Source organism: Typopeltis vanoorti, chromosome 25, assembly GCF_054136105.1.
Source record: "Typopeltis vanoorti isolate ZY-2024b chromosome 25, IOZ_Tvanoo_1.0, whole genome shotgun sequence".
Classification (NCBI taxonomy): Eukaryota; Metazoa; Arthropoda; class Arachnida; order Uropygi; family Thelyphonidae; genus Typopeltis; species Typopeltis vanoorti.
Genome location: NC_143573.1, coordinates 61539585 through 61564285, shown reverse-complemented (window position 1 = coordinate 61564285; position 24701 = coordinate 61539585). Strand labels below are relative to the sequence as shown.

The 24701-nt window shown below is 34.7% G+C and overlaps 1 protein-coding gene across 1 annotated transcript in view; it reads left to right on the top strand.

The window, feature by feature from the left end:
- Positions 1-262: 262 nt before the first annotated feature.
- Positions 263-24701, top strand: part of LOC150092784 (uncharacterized) — a 104868-nt gene continuing 80429 nt past the window's right edge. The window contains exons 1-3 of the mRNA XM_090414529.1: positions 263-513; positions 5056-5596; positions 16916-17021. Of these exons, the coding sequence (XP_090270655.1) occupies positions 5089-5596; positions 16916-17021 (614 nt within the window). The 5' untranslated portion in view covers positions 263-513; positions 5056-5088. The remainder of the gene's footprint in view (positions 514-5055; positions 5597-16915; positions 17022-24701) is intronic.

Below are 24701 nucleotides of genomic sequence, written 5' to 3'. Positions count from 1 at the left end.
ATTGGTTTGAGTTAACATTTTGTATAAGTTTTGCTTTAATTTGCCATTGTGTTTTTGCTGCATATTCAGAAATGTTTATTTACAGAAGTTTCCATTGTGTGCATTTTGAATGTTATCACTCGGTTGGATCTCCAACCTTCGCTCTGAGTTCCTCTTACAGGACAAGGTTACTGTTTGAACACGTCATTCTGAGTTTAATCACCTCGTGTTTTTATTTATGTATTCTTTTTTCCCTTCTCCTCATCTCCTGGTTTAACGAGGAGTTACGTACTTTATCTGAAATTTCTTAACGTGGTTAGTGCTTTACTAAGTGTGTGGCACGTTGCTGCTATTGAATAGCTTTGGATCCTTCTGAACACAGTAAAAAGTTTAGAGGAGTACTGATTCCGAATTTATGTAGAAAAGAGCAGAAAAGGCTTCAAAACTGATAAACTAGTTTTTCGATGAAATGCATTATAAATGTACTCAACAGACTGGTGCTTTAAGTGTGGTAGCGAATACTGTCACACGAAGGTAAACTTTTTTAAGTGATTTATATGTATTTATATATATTATTACTATTATTATTATATGAGGGAGGACATACTACACAACTCGCAATCTTTCAACACACCACGACAATATGTGCAAAATAAAACATATGTATAATGTGCTATTACTATTGATATAGAATAAATACGCATACACACAAAGCGCACAACTTTTTACTAACCAGAAAAAGCGGATATAATGCAAACAGAATAAAAATGTCACACAAAAAAAAGGTTTAACGCGTGTATCGATAAATTTGTGTATTTCGACACCTGATGCTTCTTCAAATTTAGCAGGTATATTAGTTTAGAGGGGGGGGGACGATTTATTGTAAAGTTATCTTAGTGTTAAATGTAATTTTAATGACTAAATGCTAATTTTGGCGCCTGAATTCAACAAGATTATTCGTGATTTAAACAATACTCTCAAATGTTTATAATTGTAGGTTCCGTAACCTTCCCTTGTGTGTATTTGGGGAGGGAATGTTATATATTTATTTATTTTATTTCAAAGATGGTCTGGAAGCACATTTGATATTCTTGAGGATACCATGCCAATCAAATAATCGCATACAGATAATAATATAATAGATGTGGAACATACAATGATCCAATATGAATAGCAGATATGATCATAGCAAGATTAAATGATAATACAGTGTTATGACCTGATAATATACACTGTTATTAATATTTTGTTTATATTACATATTATATGAACTTTGAAAATGCCTATTCAGTATGTGCTCAGCTAAAATGCTGTTATTATTCTTGATAATAACAGCATTTTAACTGTTAATTGTAATTCTAGCCATATTGTAAAGACATCTTTTCAAACAAAGCATAACCTACATTTTTGGGTGATTGAGTACATAACTTTCTTTCTGTTTCACTTTACAAACATACATTTCTAAACCAAATACAACTTATAGCTTTTGGGACAAGAAAACATTCATTTATATATTCAACCTCTGACAGACAGATTTTAAAATACTGAAATTCATACCTTCCTCAATAGAGTGAGCCTTGGATTTTAGAATGCAAATTCATGCCAGAACTGAAATTGTTTCATATTTAAAATGCCCCTCATGTTATCAGTAGTCTGCTTTGTCCTTCTTGCTTTCTTTCATTCAGTCCTAAATAATCTTACTATATCAACATTGTCTTCCCTGACACTACCATAGCTAGAAATGGGAAAAAAATGTTTGTCAGCTTTTAAGTATATAAAAGTTCAACCTGGCATATTAAACTCTGTTTTGAAAATAGCATGAATCAATAACCGTATAACACTGATGCTTGTGTCATACCCATCCCTTTGATTTGGAGTCCTAGTTGTTAACTAAGAGAAAAGGAATTCCCAGCCAAGTTGTCATTGTTATTTCACTGTAATTACACAAAAGAACTGTATTTGCTTAAATCATCTGTAGATGAAGTGCATCCTTGTAACCATTTACACTTGAGTAGTAATAGTACTATTACTATATCAGACATCATTATAAGAAACCAAATACCAAAATGATATTAAAGCAACTGATATAACCACATGAAAGAACATATCTTAAAAACCTTTAATCCTCATGTTTCATCAAATTGTAATAATTTGTTCTTTTTCTTTTAGGATATATAAGATGACATGTCAGTGCTACAGTAGATCAGAAAATATTATGCATTTCTAAACTACAACATATTAGTAAATATGCTTTTCACTGTTAGAAGGAGTGTGAATGAATTAGCTGAAAATATGAAATGAAAGAACAATAATTTGTTGCTGGCTGTTCTCAACCTCAAATATAACATCAGCTTCCTATCTGACATTTAGATTTTTGGATGCATTTTTCAAAATGTATCTAAAAATGCATAAACATCTTAGTATATTTTTGTCCATTCTTGCAGTAGAAATTATATATCAATTTAATTTTAATGCTGGCTTGGTTGGCAGAGTGGTAGCTCTATCTATATGAGATAGAGTACCTGCTCTCCAACCAACAGGCTGCAGGTTTGAATCCTGCTGTTGGTATGGATGTTTGTGATTGTCTTTAGATGGGAGATGAACTTCGTTGGCCAGTGTGAGACCACCATCCTGCTTATTGGAGACCTGATCTGGCTTGAAAAAGTTTTGTTTGGTCTCTAGAGGTTTCCACACTAAAAAAGTAAAAAATAAAATTAAAACCACAAAAAAAGAATATATATATAAAATTTATAAAAAATAGAAAAAAATCCTTAGCTCATCCACAGCATAAAATGTAATATAGGTTTGCATATAATCCTTTCATGGGTGGAAGCAACAAATAAACAAGCAAAAAAAAGATAAGATTATGGTATTATTTTGGCAAAATGATTCAAAATGATAATTCTGATTCAGCTAGATGGAATTTAATGAAATTTGGGATTCATGATTTCTGTTATAATTTGTTCAGTTATATCAGTTTGATTCCATATGAACTGCTTTTTTAGGAAAAAAAAAAAAAAAGCAAAACATCATTATATCTACATATGCCAAAAATGGCTCCTTGCTGAATTGTTATGGTAATGATGTCACTGTACAAAAATGCTATTATGAAATGCATTTTTATTTTATGGTAGTTTCTAATCCTTAAGTATAGTCCACAAAGTTTATTCTTATTTGCAACATGCACTTTTGTTTTGAATCACTTTGCAAACTAGTCTGATTTTAATCAACATTGAATTATCACAACAGATTTTAATTAAGATCTTATATACTGCATTTCATTAGCCATCAGTATAACTCATACAAATATTAGGGGGAGTGGGAGGGAAAAACTAAAAATATGAATTTCTGTCATTACATTTTAAGTTTCACACAAGCCAGAAAAATATATAAAATATATATATATATATATATATATATATATATATATATATATATATATATTAATATTCTCTCACTTATCAAACTCACAATAACCAAACCATTAGTTAACTGAACTTTATATTTTTGAGCACATCGACTGACTCATGGGATAACATTAGGCAGCTGTATATTTATACATTAAGGATCATACAGGATACCAGTAGATGGAATTTTTTATTTTATGAAGGATGGGGAGAGGATGATGGAGCATCCATGAAGTGAGAATGAATGTAGTTAAAAAAGGGATGAGAAGTAGATTTTTCTCTTATAGAGCTCTGCATGATTGGAATGCTTGTTTTTGAGGTTGTGAGTGCACATAGTATGAACAAATTTCAGAAAAGGTATGACATGTTTTGTGTGATATGTCCTCTTTTGATGCCCTAACTCCATGAAGGTTTCTTGTGATGATGATGATGATAATAATATTCATTTAGCTGTATCCCTACCCTCGGCTAACTTACCTGCAAATTAGTTGGAGAATTAAGTGCAACAGTGTAATTGACATCGACTGACTCATGGGATAACATTAGGCAGCTGTATATTTATACATTAAGGATCATACAGGATACCAGTAGATGGAATTTTTTATTTTATGAAGGATGGGGAGAGGATGATGGAGCATCCATGAAGTGAGAATGAATGTAGTTAAAAAAGGGATGAGAAGTAGATTTTTCTCTTATAGAGCTCTGCATGATTGGAATGCTTGTTTTTGAGGTTGTGAGTGCACATAGTATGAACAAATTTCAGAAAAGGTATGACATGTTTTGTGTGATATGTCCTCTTTTGATGCCCTAACTCCATGAAGGTTTCTTGTGATGATGATGATGATAATAATATTCATTTAGCTGTATCCCTACCCTCGGCTAACTTACCTGCAAATTAGTTGGAGAATTAAGTGCAACAGTGTAATTGAGAGATTACAATGAAAGGATACTTCTAGTTAACATGAATACATTTTTTTTTATTGTTTAATTTTAGTATATTATTTTTACGGAAATTGACCCTTTAGTTCCCCTCCCCCCTCAATACTCTAAGTGATATCAGCAGTTGAAAGATTATTATTATTATTACATGATACCTCTAAGGACTTATTGCAGGAGAGCAGTCTGCTCCACTATATACAACTCAAGTCTATCTTGCTTAATTCTCCAACTATTACCATCAACACACAATGCCATTTACCAACTAATACTACTACTGTCATGCATGAAATATTACATGAAATTTTGTGTAGTTCATTAAATTTTGATATGAGGTTCTTAAAAAGTTTGATTATGTTAGAAGATATTGGAATAATCACTTGATAGAACTTAGGATATCTGTCAATAGCAAACTAACCATATGAGAGTTGAACATTTGTGGCTGATTGTCTCAGTTCTCTTCATCTTATGCAATACATTATTACTATTGTATAGCTATACTATTTCTTGAATCCCATGAGGGAAATTAACATTATGAAAACAGATGCTTTACTCACAGATCAATAAATATTTAGACTGTTTTGTATATCATTTGAATATTAATAGTAGTATATACAGATTTTTTGCTAGCTGGTTATCTCTAATGATTAGTTTTATTGAAGTTTTAAATATTAGATATATGCACGTTTTCTCAGTATGTTCAAATAAATAATTTTCATTTTCTATTTTTTAGTGTATGCCATCTTATTTATTTAGGAATTAAAAGATGTCAGGGACACTTGGGACAACAATATGTGTTACTTTATTGAAAATTTCAAAGCACTTTCAACAAAAATTATTGAAAAGATCTTATAGCAGAGGAATTATCTGTGACACTCTTTATTATTTACCAAATCTTAAAAGTTGTCAGTTGCCTTCAGTCCCATGTTTCTCATTTCATCGTTTTAACTCATCTAATGCTAATTTAGAAGACAAGATTGAAAATAAATATGTAATAATGTATCCTGAACAACAAGTGACTATTTATGCATGTGAAGAACTCTATAAAGAATGGAGAGCAGAAAAAAGGTTCAGAAATATTCCACAGAGTGGTGTGACAATGGATATCAAATATGTAGATACAGCTGTCACAGAAAAAGAAGAAATAAGAGTACATGAAGATGCTCCTGTGGTTATGTGTCTTCATGGTATTCCAGGAAATTGTGGTGTATTTAGTCACCTAATTAATATTCTTGGGCAAAAAGGTATCAGAGTTGTAGTACCAACATTTCCTAGTAAGTATTTTAAATTTTTCTTCATTCTTTTTTGAAGTGTATATTAACTTTTACAGAAGAATATATAATAAATTATTTAGGTAATATCTAGTCTCCAGTTAATTGTTCTCTGCTTACCTGACTCTGTGGTCATTATTCCTTTATATTTTTCTAACCATGTAAAAATAGAAGCATCTACTGGTCAACATTCATAGAGTTTAGCTTTATACTGAACCAACTGCCCTTTTCTTTCATTCCATCTAGCCTCTAGATCCGTATTTCTCAACGTGGGGTGTATGCTCCATAGGGGGACAATTTGAATATTTTGGGGGCAATTAGAAAATGATGTTGCATTCGTCACCTCATCACTGATATAGTCAAAACACTCTCACCATTGTCGGCAAGGGGGGGGGCATCAAAATCTTTGAGGCGTTGAGGTGGGGCATGATCAAAAAAACGTTGGGAAATACTCCTCTAGATGGAGTGAAAGAAATTCTTTCATCTTTCCTCTAGCTGTTTACCAACACATTTCTTGACTACTTGTCCACACACACAACACAGATGTATCATATGTTTTTTTTTTCTTTCAGATTGTTATTCATGAAAACAAACAAAAACATTGTTTGAAACAAATTTAAACATTTTTAACTGTAGTTGCATACTGCATTTTTTTTTTTTTTTTTTTTTTTTTTTTTTTTTTTTTTTTTATCTGTGATGGTTAGAACACTACTGGTCTCAAATAGTTTACACAGTTTTTCCTGAGTATGATATTTTAAATATAGAAATAGATAATAGAAGTGAGGCTAGTATGGTAGAGAGCTTGTTGAATAAGTAGATGGAGGAGAAACATTAGTAAAAAAATCCAAGTTGCCAATAAACAAGCCGCTGTTGAAATATAGATGTCTAAAAATTATTTTAATTATATATGTCAAAACTAGTTTTTAACATATAGATATGAGAATTGAGTTAGAAATGAAACAAGTAACCTACTATTGATATGATAGTTCTGAGGAAAATTGAGGAAATTTAATAGATTGCATACATTTTTGAAAATTATGGAGACAACTACCGTGTTTGAATAAAAACTTTAGTTTAATATAACTAAAATCTACATTCGACGTTTCGAAAATTATGGAGACAACTACCGTGTTTGAATAAAAACTTTAGTTTAATATAACTAAAATCTACATTCGACGTTTCGACCTTTATGTCAAGGTCATCTTCTGGAGCATACAACTATACACAGGAAACAAGCTATACTACAATCAACTGGTTTATTAAAGACACTGACCAACTGCTACAACAATTGTTGGCCTGACCTCTAGTGAGAAAAAAAAAAAAAAATAATAAAATAAAATAAAAAATTATACATCAATGCTAGAGTCCTGTTATTAGTGTTGTCTACTATATACATATATTAACATCATTCCAGCCAGTTGGTATGGAATGGTTTCTAATACTAGCTAAGGATTGGCTAGAGTCCTGACTTATGCTGGATCTTTCATTTTAGGTAGGCTGAATGTGTGCCATCCAGATCCTTGGAATTTTCATGCCATCTTTGTTGTTGATATTTGGGTGGTTTATCAGGATTTCGCAGGATTCCTAATTTCCTTTCTTACCAGGTTTTTGTGCAGTGTAAGGAGCAGGTGCTTTTCCAGTTGATTTGGTGTAAGGTGTTGAGTGCGTGGTCTGAGAGGCCTGCTTCACCATAATGGTTATATTTAATGTGTCTAATGTGTTCTTTCTTGCGTATAGGGATTGTCCGTCCTGTTTCAGCAATGTACGGTAAGTTACAGGTGCAGCGGATGCAATAGACACCAGGATGTGCTAATGGGAGGAGAGGATCCTTAGAGGAGTTGAATATGGTTTTAAGTTTAGTGGGTGGTTTAAAGGTGGCATTGAGGTTATAATGTTGTAGGATTCTGTTGATTTTTTCTGATATGCCCCCCCCCCCCAGATTATATGGGGTTCCGAAAATACACAAACAAAATGTGCCCCTTCGCCCAATCGTGGAAGGAATAGACAGTCCCAATTACCACCTAGCCAAGAAATTAGCGGCAACACTCAAGGAGTTGGTAGGTCATTCCCCCTCCTACATAAAAAAACACACAACACTTTATAAACAAAATTAAAAACATAACACTCGACAAAGACGACCTGTTAGTCAGTTTCAACGTTTCTGCCCTTTTCACTAATGTCCCCATCAATGACACAATTCTCCTACTACAGAACAAATTTCTGCCCGACAATACGGCCCTCTTTGCCCAGGTTCCTCTTGCATTCCCATTCTCTTTTCATCTCTTGTCCTACTACTACTTTCCATTGCCAAGCACATTTGTCTCTTCAATACGACTGTCCTGATCTCTTACTTGCATCATACACTATTTCCATGTTGCAACTGTTTTTCCAGTTCACTCACTCTTAAGCTATTAAAATGTCCATCTGTGTAATGTGGTGTGTAATGATGTAAGGATTAAAAGAACTTAATCACAAATATTTATCTTAGACAATGAAGAATCTAGCATATAAGTATCATGATCGACCACAAAGGCAAACTGAGTAAGCATGCAGTTCAGGCTGTTCTCCTAATATTATTGACTACATAATGTCTTCATGTGTTCCTTATGAAATGGTTAACTTATTACTGTTATTATTCCTAACCTACATGGAGCTATAAGATTCATCATAATAGGTCCACTTATGATAACATAAAGTATCATCCACTCCTAAAACTCATACACTGTTTGCACTCTCACCATCTGCTCAGGCAATGCATTCTGTACTCCTAACACCTCTTCATGCAAAAAAAAAAAAAACATTTTACTCTTGCTATTTTTGTTTTGCAACTTCTAAAGATGACCTCATCTCTTTTGCTACTATATGAAAAATCTCCCCATTGGCAATCTGGGCAGTCCTCTCAATAACTTAAATGTCTCATTCACCTCTTTGTCTCCTTTCCATTAGGCTCTGTAGATTACATGCCTTCAGTCTATCATCATAACCAGTCTTCTGCAGTCACAGTACTGTTATCTGCCTCTTTACCCTCTCTACAGTTACATTCATTCCCTCCAAATCCAGGTGACTAGATCCAAGCACAGTAATCCAGTTTTGTACCTGATCAAGGCTGTATACAATGGTACTATCACTCTTATATTTTTGCTGATCAATGTCCTAAATACTGCAGCAGTGCTCTATATACACAACATTGCAATGTGTTCAAACTTCATATTTCTATCCCAAGTCACTACATGATCTCTAGCTTCTTCCACTTCAGAAATTTAGCTGTATTAAACTGATATCTTCCGTTCATTATTCCGCCTTTTGAGCTTATTCAAATCCTCTTGCCAAGTTATAATATTAGCACTACTAGTTATAATCATCTACAAACAACTGAATATCTCTCTGTAATTCAGTAATGGTATTTGACATAAAGACTGAATAGTGATGGTTTCAGTAGTGAATCCTATTGATCCCTGTTTCTAATCTTATCTTCTTACTCCTATATTGCTTCCTCATACATAACTCTTGAATATCTGTCAGAAAGCTGGTCTCTTTTCCACTAGCTTCATATATGAACTAATGTTGCAACTACATAAACATAATATCAATTTATGTGGTATCTTATTAAATGCCTTTCCAAAATCCAGAAAAATGGTAGTTTATGCCTTTCCTCTCTCATTCACTACTGTTTTTACTTTATTATAAATGGCGCCACAAGAGTACTAAAACAAGAATCTCTCTCCCTCCCCCTCCAAAAAAAAAAAAAAAAATATACATGAGCTCCAATTTTTCCAAAATCGTAGCAGCCACTAGAGAAGTACAAATTTATACTTTGATATTTCCATTTTGCTACCACTCCTTAGGAACCTACCATGTTGTAAGACTTGCATATAACAACCAAGTCATTAGCATGAAACACATGGTAAAATTTCATTATCACATCTATCACATCTTTCATTATTATTAGTATTAATATTTGCACTTGCCAAATTAATTTGCTTAAAAATTTCTTGCCCATCAATCTGTATTTTCTGCCTATATTAACATACCACTAAATATCTTGTCCATCCACCTCTAACTCACACAATGTAGATTAATCTACTATTTATCCAACTTTCAAAGCAACGACACTTCAATTAACTCGCATGTCAACCAACTTCTGGTACAGCATCACATAAGTGTACTTCAATCGTCCACCTCTTCAGTTACCAGAATGGCAGATTGCCTTCCCAATGTGTTTGGATAAATGGTAGATTACTGTACTCTGAAAAATTTCCATTCTAGTTCTATCCTTGACAGATAACTCATCAGTCATCACAAGTACCATTTCTTCATCCTGTTTACCTTCCTTGTCAAAATTACAATATTTTCTTCTGTCATCTACTTTTCACTATACTAGCAATTTTCAGAAATACTAAGTCAGTCAGTGTTACGAACTCTTTACCTTTATTCCTAATACTCATGGCATTCATGTATAGAAAACAAAGTGCATTGTCATTATTACTATATCTGTTATTGCTCTCTGCAGCCCAGCCTCCACTTGGTCTTGCATAATTCTATATACTATTCGTCCTCTAAACCGTTGTCTCTATAAGAGCTCATCTTGCCAGCTTCAACAATGGCTACTCTAGTTTTCTTATCCTTACATATACTCGGTTACCCAGAAAACAACAGCTTCTCCAAATGATTACATCCTTCAGCCTTCAGAGGTTGCATACATCTCCCTCTCTCTTTTTGTCAAATGCACTCCAAACATCACATCCATGTATTTTGGAATTGCTATCATTCATTATCATTGCTCTTCTCAACTCTTCATTATCATACCTGGGCAGCACATTATCTTCTCTCTTGCATTCTTCTGCTACACAGTCCCTAACATCAATCTCAAATGTATTGCTATCTGATTCACTACTTTTTTAGGTCATTTGTACAAACAGTCACTGTCATATCATATGTTTTCACCCATGTTCATTACCACACTCTGTCATTCTTCCAGACAGGTTCCTCTAACACTCCTCATCATACCTCAACTCATCAAATATCCATACATCTCTCCTCTCTCCTCACAGCTTCATTTATTTTTCTCTCACTTGACATCCCTATCTATTTCTGCTTCTACACTTTCTCTTGTACTATCCCATCTTCCTCTCATCTCTCTTCCTTGCATCCACACTTACTTTCTTAACTTCCTCTCTTTCCCTGGCTCTCTCTCTCATTCTCTCACATAGTTCTGCTTTCTCTCATACCCGCTCTTGCTCTCCTTGCGCCAGTTAACCTCTGAAGTCTCAGCTTTTTTTCTGTGATACTTTTCAATTTAGTCTTCATTCCTTCTACTTCTTCAGCACCTCTGTTTTTCTTTCTGCACAATTTTTCCATCTGAAAGCCAGATTTTGAGTAAATCTGGCTTTCAAATCACAGTTACTTTTTCTTTTCTGTGTTGATACCCTCTTTTTTTTTTATCCTGTTCAAAACTAAATCTGTATACTCTTGTATGATCCATTCTGATGCTATTGTATGGCTTTTCCTGTTGTTATTATATACCTGAGTGATTCATTAACTTGTTAGTTATATCCCTGATCCAAATCTGTGATATTTATTATTATAATAAGTTAACTTAAGATATTGAGTTCATTGACAAGGACAAATTAAAAAATAATATCTTTATTTACATGTAATTCATATTAGTGTAAATTTATGGTATTGCCTTAACAGTGTGTGCAAAATATTTTATGTTTCACATTATAAATAAAAACTTATCTCCTAAAGACAAAAGGGCTCACAAACTTAACAATGGAGTTAAAGAACATAAACACCACACAAGATTTCTTGTCTTCTCTTCTCTTTAAGATCACAACATTTGATGAGAATATACAAACTTCAAATTTATAAGACAGTTTCTTCCACTATAAACAGTAGCCATATAAATCTAATTAGTTGATACCTGTTTTTCCTTGAAAGCAAAAAAATGATAATTTGTACACTTTTCTTAAGAAAGACTGTATTTTTTTCTTTCACATCTTTGCAATATCAGTTCCTTTTCTGTTTCCTTGAAATACAGAGATAATTTAAAAATTTTCTTTTGCGTAATGGAAACTTCTTCCTTATCCTTGAACACAAAAATAATTAATCTCTTTCAGGATTATAACTAGAATTCAATTGCTGCATAATATATCAAAAGGAACTATCCATTGCTTTGGAAAAAACTGTATGTCGCTTTTATCTCTGCCATAAGTCAGCTTAATTTAAAAGAAATTCATCTGTTAATTTTGGTATAGCTGTTTCAATCTCTATATTGAGATAATTTTGAAGAGTGCATGTTGCCACTAGGTACTGCATAACATAAATATTAATTCATTTTATGGATGTAATTACTAATTGGTTATGATCTTTGACACATCCAAATGAACTTAGTATAATTATCTGTTAACATGGAGGGAGGAGGAAATAAGCCATGTTAGATGTTTTTTTCAGAACTTGTGTCCAGCTACTTCTCTGCTTGAAGACATGCCTGTTTGCTGTATATGCTTTTTAGCACTTAGCATTATCTACTTAGTTACATGTAGGCTCTAAATGAACTTTTATGTACTCCTGATATTTAATTATTCCAGGGAGGATGAAAGAGAAGAATTCTATCATAGTTACTTCAGTGTGCAAACACATGCTCTCCTAAAGATACTAATAATTTCTGAAGTTGCGTTTATTATGCTTATTCAGATGTCTGCAGTCCTAGGAATCCTGAGTTAAGTCCTGTTGTTGAGGTTCCTATGTAGTTCTTGCTGTTTGAGCTGCTTTATAATTTTAAGTTCTTATTTTATTTTTTATTTTTTTCTGATCATTATTTTATTTTGTGAATTGCCTGGAGGCTTTTCCAGTTCATGTTCTGGATATTTGAAATAATTAAATATGTAGACAGTTTTCGTGGAGGTTTAAAGATGGTGTATATGTTCTATTTAGAATTTGCAGGAATTGTTCTCTCCCTCTGTATCTCTGAAGTGAGGGATGATTCACTCCTTCAAAGTGATTGGTGTTCTGCTTTTAGCTAAGGTTAGAATTTAGGACGGATCAGATCTATTTACTGTTGTAAACATTATCTTGAACATCGACTGCCACGATTGAGCATACAATAAAATCTTCATGGTGAATCAAATGGCCCTTTGATTAATTACAAATTATGTTCCATCACTATAAATTCATGAGGTTCTATTTTTTTATTTCATATCAAAACACAAGTAGTACAGTAGTAAGTAAGTGGTACTACATGATTTACACCAAATTAGGATACATTACAATGAGATCAGCTTACATTTGGTAGGTGAATTATATTGGGAAATAATAATTAAATATGAAAAAAAGAAACTATACATAACTTATATACAATAGATATGGTCAGATGTTCCTCCAGTATCTTGCACAATCAACTGCTCTTTCTGTGTAGGATATAAGGTCCTCTTTTGTGCAAGAAGGAAGAAGGTGTACCATGGACTGGGTTGTCCCACGCTCACAATTGTCTGGGCCAGTGAGGTAGCCCCATCTGATGAGGTTTTGTTTGCAGTGTTCTTCATTCGCAGTCTGTTGAGGCTTTTCCAAGTATTCCATTCCAAGTGGGCACCACGTGTAAGATGTTCGGCTATTGAAATACCAGTAATATTTTCAGGAATGAAGCAAGCCATTGTTGAAGTCTTGTCTCTGGGAGGTTTTTCGGTGGTTCAATAGTTGCCAGGAAGCTATGTCGGGATCTTAGTCTTTGGGGCACTGGGGTCTGGCCAAATAGTGGGTGCCGTTTATCATTCATTTGTCTGCTTCTTTCATCAGCTGAGAATGCAGATATTCGAATTGAAGGGAGTGCAATACCAGCCAAAGTATACAGGTCTTTTAGTGGTATTGATTTCAGGCATCCTGTAATTAAGTGGCAGCTTTCATTCAATGCTGGATCAAGTTTTTCAGCATGGCAAGGATCTGGACCATACTGGGCAGGCGTATTCAGCAGAAGAATAGCAAAGGGCCAAGGCAGAAGATCTCAGTGTGTTAGGATCTGCACCCCATTTGGAGGAAGTAAGCTTTCGTAATATATTATTTCTTGCATTCACTTTTGCCTTTGTTTTTTCTATGTGGGTTTTATATGAGAAGGTGCGATCGAGAGTCACACCGAAGTAGATTAGGTTCCAGGAATGTTCTATTTTAGAGCCTTCCCAAGAAATCTGTAGCTTTCTGTTGGCTTCCTTATTGTTAAGGTGGAAAAGGCCAGTCTGGGTTTTCAAGGGGTTTGGTTTTAGTTGATTGTTGGTATAGTATGTGGTTAGACTATTTAAGGCAAGTGCTAGAGTAGTTTTAATGGACTTGAAATTTTTTGATTGAGTAGCTATAGCAAGGTCATCGGCACAGATAATATTTCTAGTTCCTGGAAAGATGGGGGAGATCATTGACATAGATGTTGAAAAGTAATGGCAATAACACACTTCCCTGGGGGAGGCCATTTTTTTGGAGGTGCCAGCAGCTCTTCCTACCCCCCCAGGTCCACATAAAAGTGTCTGTTTTCCAAGAGTGATTGGATCAGGAGGACAAGGCGATAGTCTCTAGTTATTCTGTATATTTTATTTCTGAGTGTGAGATGGTTTATGGTATCATATGCTGTAGTTAGGTCCACAAAGACTGCTCCTGTGGCTAGTTTTTGCTCATAACCATTTTCTATATATTGAGTGAGGTTGAGAATTTGTGATGTGCAGGATTTGCCTGGTCTAAAGCCAGCCTGCTTAGTAATAAGATGTGGTTCAATTAGGGATTGTAGATTATTCAAAATTAATCATTCATAGAGTAGTGATATAGATCTGTAATTTTTTGCTTCTGTTGGAGTTTTCTCTGGTTTCAGAAAGGCCACCACTTTGGCATGTCTTGAGATAGTTGGCATCCTTAGGTTTCTGAGGCAAGTGTTGTATAGGTTTAATAACCACTCTTTAGTCCTGTTTCCAAAATGTTTAATCTGTTCATTACAGACATCATCAAGGCCTGCATATTTTCTAGGTTTTAATAGGTTTATGGCAGCACTGAGTTCAGTGATGGTGAAATCTGAGTTGATCATATATTGTTCCTCACTTGGGGGTTCTAAGTATCTTCTTTTTTTGTGTGCTTTTTAGGAAATTTTCCATTCAGCAGCAGCTGGTGAGCAATTTGATTAGCTGTTGCCTGCGGATGCTCATATGGCTTAGTGAAATCCTTCCTAATTCTGTTGATAAAGTTCCATGCCTTTCTGCTACTATGGGTCATATCAAGGGCTTCTATTTCTTTTTTCCATGAGGAACGCCTTTCCTCTGTCATCTTTGAGCATAATTTTTCTCCTGCTTGGATAGTCTCTTGTGAGAAGGGGTTGGTGTTGTAAAGTTGTAAGTAATCGGCATACTGGGCTTGTATGTCATTGGAAAGGCCTGGAATGTAGTTTGTGCAGCATCCTCCGGGGATGCACTTGGTGGAGATTTTCCTCAGTATTTTTATGAATTCAGGATACTCTTTAGGGTTTGGAGGGACTTGTTCTATGGAGTGGTCGAGATCTTCCATGAAACCCTTCCAATTAGCTTTTTGGAAATTAAATCGTCGTCTATAAGGGACTGTATTAGACATAATTGCTGGGTTGAATTGAAGCATTATAGGTATATGTTGAGTATGTGGAATCGGATTTAAGACATTTTTAACACAAATGTTGGATATATTTGAGCTAACAAATATGAGGTCAGGGTTATAGCCTCGCTTCCATCTGCCACTGTTGAAAGAAGCAGGGAGTTTTGAATTATGTATGAGGTTTAGAGAAAGGTTTACAGCCCATTTTTCAACAAGTTCTCCATCTTCGTTGGACTTTGTGTAACCCCAGTTAACACTATGGCTGTTAAAATCACCTAATACAACATTAGTCATGTATGCATTATTATTGAGGAGGATGTCAGGGAAGGAAAAAGCTTCTTCTGGTGGTTTATAGACTGACGTGATGGAGATATTTTTAAATGTGATTGTAATAATCTCAATGTTACCGTTGTTCATTGATTCAATGGACGATGGGATCAAGTTCTCTTTTGTAAATATTGCACTACCATATTTATTGTGGGGTATTTCTTTGAGTTTCATGCCATGGATGTAAGGTCTTTCAGCACCATCTCCTCTGTGAGTTTCTTGCAGGCAGAGCACATCGCAGTCATTATCTCTGCAAATATTTGCAATGAGATCTTGCTTAACACTGGAGAAACCTTCAATATTAAATTATATTATTTTTAGGCCTGGCCCCAGGTAGGATCCTTTAGGGCAGAAATTTGGGAGCATTTTAGTTCGATCACTTGTGCTTGGTTGATAGCAGCTTTAGCTTCCCCTAATGGGTACTAATAGGGTGCAGGAACGAGAACCTAGCTGCTGCGCACCGCATGAGGTTCTATGATGTTTGTATATCGGGATATATTAGGGCATGAGCCATAGTAAGTTATTTTATCCCCCTATTATGTTACTTTAATTGTCTTTGTGTGAAATTTTCTGTTGTATTATTGTTGTATTTGATGTTAATTCTGATTTCCCAAGTGATTTATAAATAGATAAGAAATACACAAGTATATAAAGAATATGCTGTTTATCTGACTACAGTGGAAAGGTAATTTGCTGTTCTGTTATTTGAAGGGTCAGATAAGTGAAGTATAATTATGTGGTGCTCTGCTGTCAGCTGTTTGACATATGTGAGTCAATTAATTGAAGGACTGTTGTTTTTAATGTTAGATGAACAGTATATTACTGTATGCATTTAATTATTTATCATATTTGTGAATAATTATTTCTTGTGGTATTAGTTAAATGTTGATCAGTGCTAATGGTACCTCCAAGCACTCATTGTGGGAGGGTGCTCTACTCCACACATTCCATCATGAACACTACTTAAACCTCCATCTATACAAACCACCATCTTTGTCCTGCTAGTAGTATTTATTTATTTGTTTTTTAAATTACATGTGTGTCTGGCCAGTTTGCTTGTATGCATGATGCAAGTTTACAGGAGGGAAAACCATAAAAGTCCATATCAATATTCCTTTCTTCACGATGAGCATCAAACTATGCCCTTTAGGCCTGTAAAATGGTGCAGTGTCTCATCATTCATCCAGTTGTTCTATAGGAGAACTTTTAATGCTAAATACTTATTAGTGATAGACTGTATTTTCTTTCATGTTTTCAAGCGGTTGCTAAATGACAGTCATTTTTTTTTTAATGATAATCTTCCCATGAAAAGTTGGAATTCTGAAATAAGCTAAGAATTAGATAATTATCTGCATTTTATATAGATGATTGTCTGTAATATCATTTTACTATATCCTTCTTTAGTTTCATTGGAATATCCTGGAAGTAGCAAAGAAGAATTGTTTCGGCACTCAGTTGAAGAAAAAACTCAGGTGATCAGAGAGTTTTTAAATGCCCTGAATATTTCTAGGTAAGTCTTTTTTTTATTATTCTTTTTATTTTGTATATTAATGTAATTTACTCAAAGGAAAATTTTGTGGAAAATACATATTATTATTATTATTGTTGTTGTTGTTGTAAAGGGAAAAAATTGCATTGCTTTGTTTGTGTATTCAGAACTGATTTTTCATGATACACCTTAAGATGATAATTTTACCATTCAGTTCATGGGCCTTACTATAAATTCATGTTATAGCAAATGGTTAAGTCTGTCATAGCAAGAGTTCTCATGAATTTATAGCAACTTTTGTTATTTGCCACAACACATCTTTTTGCATCACTTAATGCACAATAAGCAGAGGTTGAGTGATATTGATAAATAATATTTAATTAATGGAAATTGCATAAAGTTTTCACATGTGTACATTTCCAGGTGCCTTAGCCAAGAAATGTAAAGCTTAGTTTTATAATTTCTTCTCTTTTCTGGAGTCTCTGGATATGCAACATTTCTAGCGAGCACATTGAGCCAGTTTAATATGAATTGTGATATGAGATTTAATTCACCATCTTATTGAACAAGCTTAGTGGAACTTGATGGTGTGGTGAATACTAAGTGTGAAGGTGCTTGTGGAACTAAGCAGATACTGCAATTTATGTATACTAATGCCAGAAAGCATCAGGGATAATAGGATGATATAGTTAATAGGTTGTGGGGGGGGGGTGCAGTACTGTTGATGATAGCAGATGGATTGCAGCAAAATAATGTATAAGTTCAGACAGATGTGAAAGGCTGGGTGTGTAGGATTGAGGCCAGAAGAACAAAATATACAGGTGAAGGTCGCAGGTGAAAATTAGCATGATGAGTGCAGGTTGGGTAATTTTTGTGGGGAGGGAAGGCTTTTGCTATGGAGACATAAATTATTATCATCATCATCAAATTCCTGATATATACCCTCAAGCTAAGTACAGGATATGATAGTACTACATGAAAAATTTACACCATCACTAACTTCCTATCTACAATTTTCCTCCAAATCAATCTGTTACCTGTAAAGACTCCAGCATTATCAGGTTTTATATTTCTGTTCTTCTAAGGCATTTTTTACTCTATCAATCCACCTATATCTTGGTTTTCCTCAAGGTCTTTTTCCTGCCAACCTGGCAGAAAACACTTGTTTTGCTAATCTTTCCTCTCCCATTCTGCTTAAGTGACCACCTGAGATTAGCTTTGCTAATGCATTCCTGGATGCTGACAATATCAAGTTCTTTCCTAATATCCTCATTTTTAATATGATATTGCCATCTGTTCATGCCCGTAATCTTTCTCAGGACTCTCATATCTGGAGTCTCTAGTCTTTGGTCAAGTGTTTTATTTCTAACCCAGCTCTCAGGTCCATAAGTTAAAATTGGTTTGAACACTGTCTTGTATACAGCTAATTTAGTGTTTTGGCTAATTTCTCTTTAATTTAATATAAACTTATTCAATTGACTTCCTACCATACCAGCTTTGTTGATTCTGTTGTCTATTTCCGTATTTATTTATCATCTTCACTAAAAATTATGCCTAAGTAACTGAAATGTTTTACTTGTTCTATAAGTTCTCCATTCACAGTGCAGTTGATATTTTCAATGTTTCTGCCTATTTTCATTGTCTTTATCTTTTTAATGCTGACCTTATTCAATTTAGTCAGGGAATCTTGCAGACTTGTAGCAGATTTATTTAGAAGTATAACATCATCTGCATAAAGCAAAGAGCCGAGATTAACGCCTCCAATTTTGATATCAAGTTTCATACCACTTTCCTTCATAATGTGATCCATATAGATAATGAATAACAGAAGGGATAATGTACTTCCTTCAATTCTAACTGCTGACTTACAACTCAAATAAAGACAAAGTATTGCTTCATATAATGCCCCATTAACACCATATAATTGTAGCATTTTGAATAGCTTCTCTCTTGGCACCTTGTCATATGCCTTTTCCAGATCTACAAAACTTAAATACAGATCTTTGTTATAATCCCATGATTTCTCAACTATCTATCGTAAAGTGAAAATCTGATCTTGACAGCCTCTATTTGGCCGGAATCCAGCTTCTTCACCAAGCTTCTCTTCCACAATCCTTCTCAACCGTTTCTCAAGTATACTTGCATATATCATACCAGGAGCACTCAGTAATGAAATACCTCTGTAATTCTCGCGTTCAGTTTTATTTCCCTTTTTATATATGGGTACTATGAGAGCTGAACTCCAATCATCTGGAATTCGTCCTTCTGTCCAGGCCTTCTGAACTATGCAGTGCAGCCACTGTAAGACTTTTATACCTCCATACTTGAGCATTTCTGGTCAAATATCATCTACTCCTGCTGCCTTTCCACATTTCAGGCTTTTGATAGCTTTTTTTACTTCAAGTATGGATGTGTATTTCTGACTGCATGCCTGTTGAGTGTTTTTTACCATTGTGCTATCACTGCTTGTTTCAGTTAGCAATTTTTCGAAGTAATTATTCCATATTTCAAGGATATCTTTTTCTCCTGTTTTCATGTCACCTTTATCATCTCTAATTACTTTTATAGCACTCTTTCCTCCATTTCTGAACATCTTCAACAACGTCCAGAATAACTTGCCACTTTCTTGATATTTATTTTCCATGTTCTTTCCAAAGTCCTCCTATGACTTTTGTTTAGCCCGTTTTACACAGTGTTTAGCTTTCTTACATTTGTCTCTGTATTCTCTAAGAGCACAAGCTGACTTATTTGCCAGAAGCTTTTGGTATGCTTTCTTCTTTTCCTTCACTGCCTCTTTAACTTCCTGTGTCCACCATGGAGTTCTGATTTTTCTATCTTTGCAGACAACTGCCTCTCTAGCTGAATCAATCAGGGTTTTTGTCAAGGCTTGGCACTGAATCTCCAAGGGTTGGTTCCTGTTCTCAAACTCTTTAATTTTTTCTTGAATAATGTTTGTGTATTTTAGTCTACAGTTTACATATGAGAGCTGCTCAACTTTTATTTGCTTTTAAACTTTCTTACATGTTATTCTTTTCAATATGAAATTCAATTTTATCCTGCTCAAGACTAAATGGTGATCACTTCCAATTTCAAATCCTCTGTACACCGGTGTCCTGCACCAGGGAGAAAACATCACCATCAACAATAACATAGTCAATGAGACTTTTCTTATTCCTTGCCTCTTCTCTCCATGTGAATTTGTGCACATTTTTATGTTGGAGTATGGTATTAGAAATATGTCCATGTCCTGAGTAGAAATCCAACAGGTATTTGCCATTAATATTAGGTTTGTTCTTTTCTCCAAATTTTCTCAAAATATTTTTGATTGTCTGACAGTCATTTCCTACTCTGATATTTAGATCCTCAACAAGGACCAACTTTTCCTTTTTCATTGTGTGAGTTGCTTTCTCTAAAGTCTCAAAACATTCCTCCACTTCCACCTTAGTGAAAGTGGAGGAATTTGTTGAGACTTATATGGGACCATAGGCACAAATAAGTCTCATTGTCCAATTCCCCATTCTCATATTTGCCCACACCACTATTTGAGACTGCCTGCCATTCAAGAAGATTAGCCTCATATTTAGTGTTGAATACTATGGCTACTCCTTTCTTTTCCTTGATTGTCATTGCCTGAATATAACATTTTGTATTTATTGCTCAGAAAGATCTCGCCAGTTTTTGCCTTTTTTGTTTCAGTCAACCCTATTATGTCGATCTGGTACTTATCCAATTCCTCAGCTAGTTCTATTTCTTTGCCATTTAGGCTTCTTATGTTGATAGTATCAATTTTGAACTCTGATGATGTTGAGTTGGGGTGGGTTTTAGGATTTGTTACAGTAGCTGACTTTTCGCTGTTTGCCCTGGTTCCCTGGCGAAAACAACGGGGATGTTGTTTAACCAGCGACGCCCCAGCCCGGCATGAAATTCTGTCATGTTGTACCATCATTTGAAATTTTTGTTTAAGCCAATAATAATACAATTTGGTCAGCTAAATCTCAAATTGCCAGCCCATCCTCATCCATTCAGCATCCAGGTAGATACCTAACAGGGTGCACCACGAGAAGGTGAGGATGGACATTAGGTCAGAAGCCCTGGTCGGGTCTCTGCATTCCTTTGAAGGCTAGGTGGAGGTCTCCTCTCAGTTATACAGCTTTGACCCTTAAGCACCCCAAATTATTATAATTATGATTATGATTATTTGACACCTCCAGGGAGGGAGGGCACCTGCTCTACAACTCTCCGTTCCCACCACTCAACCGCATTCACTTGTCATTCACCAACCCGCATCATCTATACCAATGCCATCTGCTGTCCACTACCACCACTAGTAAATTAGAAAAGAGAAAGAATGTGCTAGGAAGAAAATGGAATTTATTCACCTTCTAAGAGATAATTACCTAAACTAGCACATGATGGAGGTTGCTCAGGGGTTTGTTCTGGATTTGTGATAATATCAGTGGAGCTGTCCATAATTAAGATAACTACATTGCTTCCTATTGTGAAGAGTTTGACTTGGGAGGTTGCCATACATTGAATTTCCATTTGAGAAGGTATATGTGTTGAACCACAGGGCAGATAGTTAACAAGCTTGGGAGTCAGTTTGAAGAAGTGCCATGACTTAAGAATATGCAAAAGAAGAATGTTAGCAGTGTATAGAAGATAGTTGAGAGGCATCTGAAGGAAATAATATTAGACTGTATACCCAAGGTCAGAAGGTGTTAGATGGATAAGTAGTAGCATAAACGGGAGCTGAAAACAAAATTAATAAATCCTGTGGATAGTATATAAGGTGGGTAGTAAGCTTGTAGTAGTAGAAGAAAAAGACAAAAGCAAGAAGTGTGATGGTAAGGAAGGCAAAATCAAATTATGAGAGAAAATTAGCAGAGTAGCAGAAGAAATCCTTTAGATTTTCCTTCTATCATATTCATTCATCATTTCTGCTAATTATTATATTAGTGTAGCTAGGACAGAAGCATTCTAGTTAGAAACATCATCATCTTTGGAGTGGTCATTAATGTGTTAAAGAGGCTACCATTCAGAGATAGACAGATAGCATCTTAATCCATTATAGAGAACATGAAATAAAAGTAAGTCTTGCTTGTACAATTTGCTCACATTTTATGATAGGATTCATGTGCTAGGAGGAACTCATGCTGGAGACTTTATTATTATTATTAGCTTTGCCCTTTTCTCCAAATGTTTTCCAATATATTTCTGTGTGTGTGGTATTCATTTTTAATGTGGAATTCATTTCTAATATAATGATATTATTTAAGAGGGAGATGTTAAATCCCATTTTATTTTATAGCCAGGTACGAAACTCGGGTTGAAATCCATCGACATCCATAGAGTTTCAATGCCGAAAAAACTATCGGCAGAACCAAGTGTAAATGATCACTTGGATAGTACAACACTAGGGCAACTCCATGCAAAGGCGGAGCAAGCTCCCTCGCTAACTTTAATATTCTTTCATAATGTAAAACCCAGCTCCTAAGAGATGTATATATATTGTTTTACATTATGAGAAGACGTCACTACCCAGACCGGTTTCAACCTTTTTTGAGGTCTCATCAGTGAGTAGGTAGACCTGGAATATCAAGGTTTAAAGTGAACAGAAACTTACATACCTCTACTATCGAATTGCCGGTAAAATAGCCTTTTGGTATATTATCTTTGTAGTTAACGATTTTTAACAACACCACTTCGGCAATTCGATAGTAGAGGTATGTAAGTTTCTGATAACATACAAGATCTAACATATAGACTTCCTTTTAACCATAACAAAAATTAACTATTTTATTTACTCACCAGAAGATAATCTCCATCATCTCTACAGTATTTCTTGCTCTTGTAAACTGACATATTTTAGATAAACAGGAAAAACAGCTAACATCTGTAGAAATCAAGCATCATCTGGAATGCAAGATCCTTAGTATTATATAGATACAAATATGAGAGAATCTCTCTCACTACACTACAACATTCTCCAGATTTAAATAAATATGGCTGCCTCACCTTACCAAAAATCTGGGTCATCTTGAGACTTTCACTGGAATGAGCACGATCCTATCACTGCAGTCATTGAGGGTGCATCTAGAACATCAGGATCCCACCTAAATTTTACACCATCTTTCTTTGCCTTCCTAATGGCATGACTATGTTAATGGTTAGAGCTTATGTCTTTGTGTTAATGAAGATGCCTTGATGATGTAGGCAAAATATTAGTCATAATTTAATAACTAAAGAAAGTTAGTTAATTATTATTTCTAGATGTGTGTTTTCTCTGCTAAGTAACATCATAATATCTGACATATGAAATTATGCCTATGAACTGAGGGAATGTGATTTTAAAAGTTTGAGTAATAGACAGCTCGTATCAGGTGCAATGAAGAACCTCAGGTCATCTCTGGAAAGTTAATAAAGGTTAGGAAGCATATGAAGTTTAGGTTTTTCTTAGTGGCATTTAGTAAATGTGGGAAAGGGGCTACCAGTAGATGTTGTGAGTGCATCTTTGGTAAATGCTTTTAAAGAAAGGTATGACAGATATCCAGACATTGTGTGATCTGGAAGAAGCCCTTTCTCGATGACTCATTGTCTATCTGGAAGAGACTGCATAATAATTATCATGAATGTTCTTAGATTCAGATTCTTATTTAAGCACTGGCATTAAAAGCTATAACAGTTCTATGGAAAGATGGCCAGGAATATTTTATATAGGTTACTTTGCAAAAACATTATTCAAGCATGTTTGCCTGTAACACAGAGTAAGTGATTTAATGTAATCTGTAAGTTAAATGACAAAATTTCTGCTTGGTTAATATTACTTTCAAATTGGAGCATTATATTAATAAACCTAACCTTTGAGCTCTTGATTAACAATTCATCTAAGTGCCAAAAAATCCTCCTGAACTCCAGTTTTGCACACATGGACACCTCAGAATTTTTGTCCTTTAACTTAGAGATTACTTTAAATCGCTTGCTCTGTGCTACAGGCAAACATGCTTAAATAACATTCTTGAAATCTAATCCCCTTTAAAATATTCCTTGCTGATATTGCCATAGAATTTTGGCCACTGTTTGGTGTGTTTAACACATCATTCATAGTATGGATTGCTGTAAGATATGTTAATTTTATATTTGTGTGACAATATGGAATTTTCAGACTGAATGCTGCAATGTGATATTTGTAATTGGAATGTGGTGTTTGATTAAATATTTTAGACAACGTCATTTTAAATCGTTTGTTTCTTGTTCGGTGCTTTGTAATAAAATGGCAGCGAAAGGGAGATCATTGCATAAGTCAACACGAAATACAAAGTGAATTGTATAGTAGATTTTTGCAAATGGTGAAGTGCTGTGTGTGTAATATGTATTCATGGGGAGATGATGCTAATGTTTATGTGGAAAGGTTGAATAGATAACCGAGAGAATGTGGGTATTCAAGAAGGGAGATTTGCTGATGGACCATGAGGCTTGTTTGAATCAGAGTAGAAAACATGGCAGGGTAAGTGAAATGGATGTTGAGGAAGATTGTACAAATGTTAAAAAAACTTGTGAAACTGATAGCTAAAGAAATAGTGCCATTGACCATAATAAAGTGTAAGAGAATGATGGTGAAAAAGAGTGCAAGTAATGGTAAGGTGATGAGAAGGGCTGATTGAATAAAAGCATCTGTGACTGACAGGAAAACAGAGAGAGAAT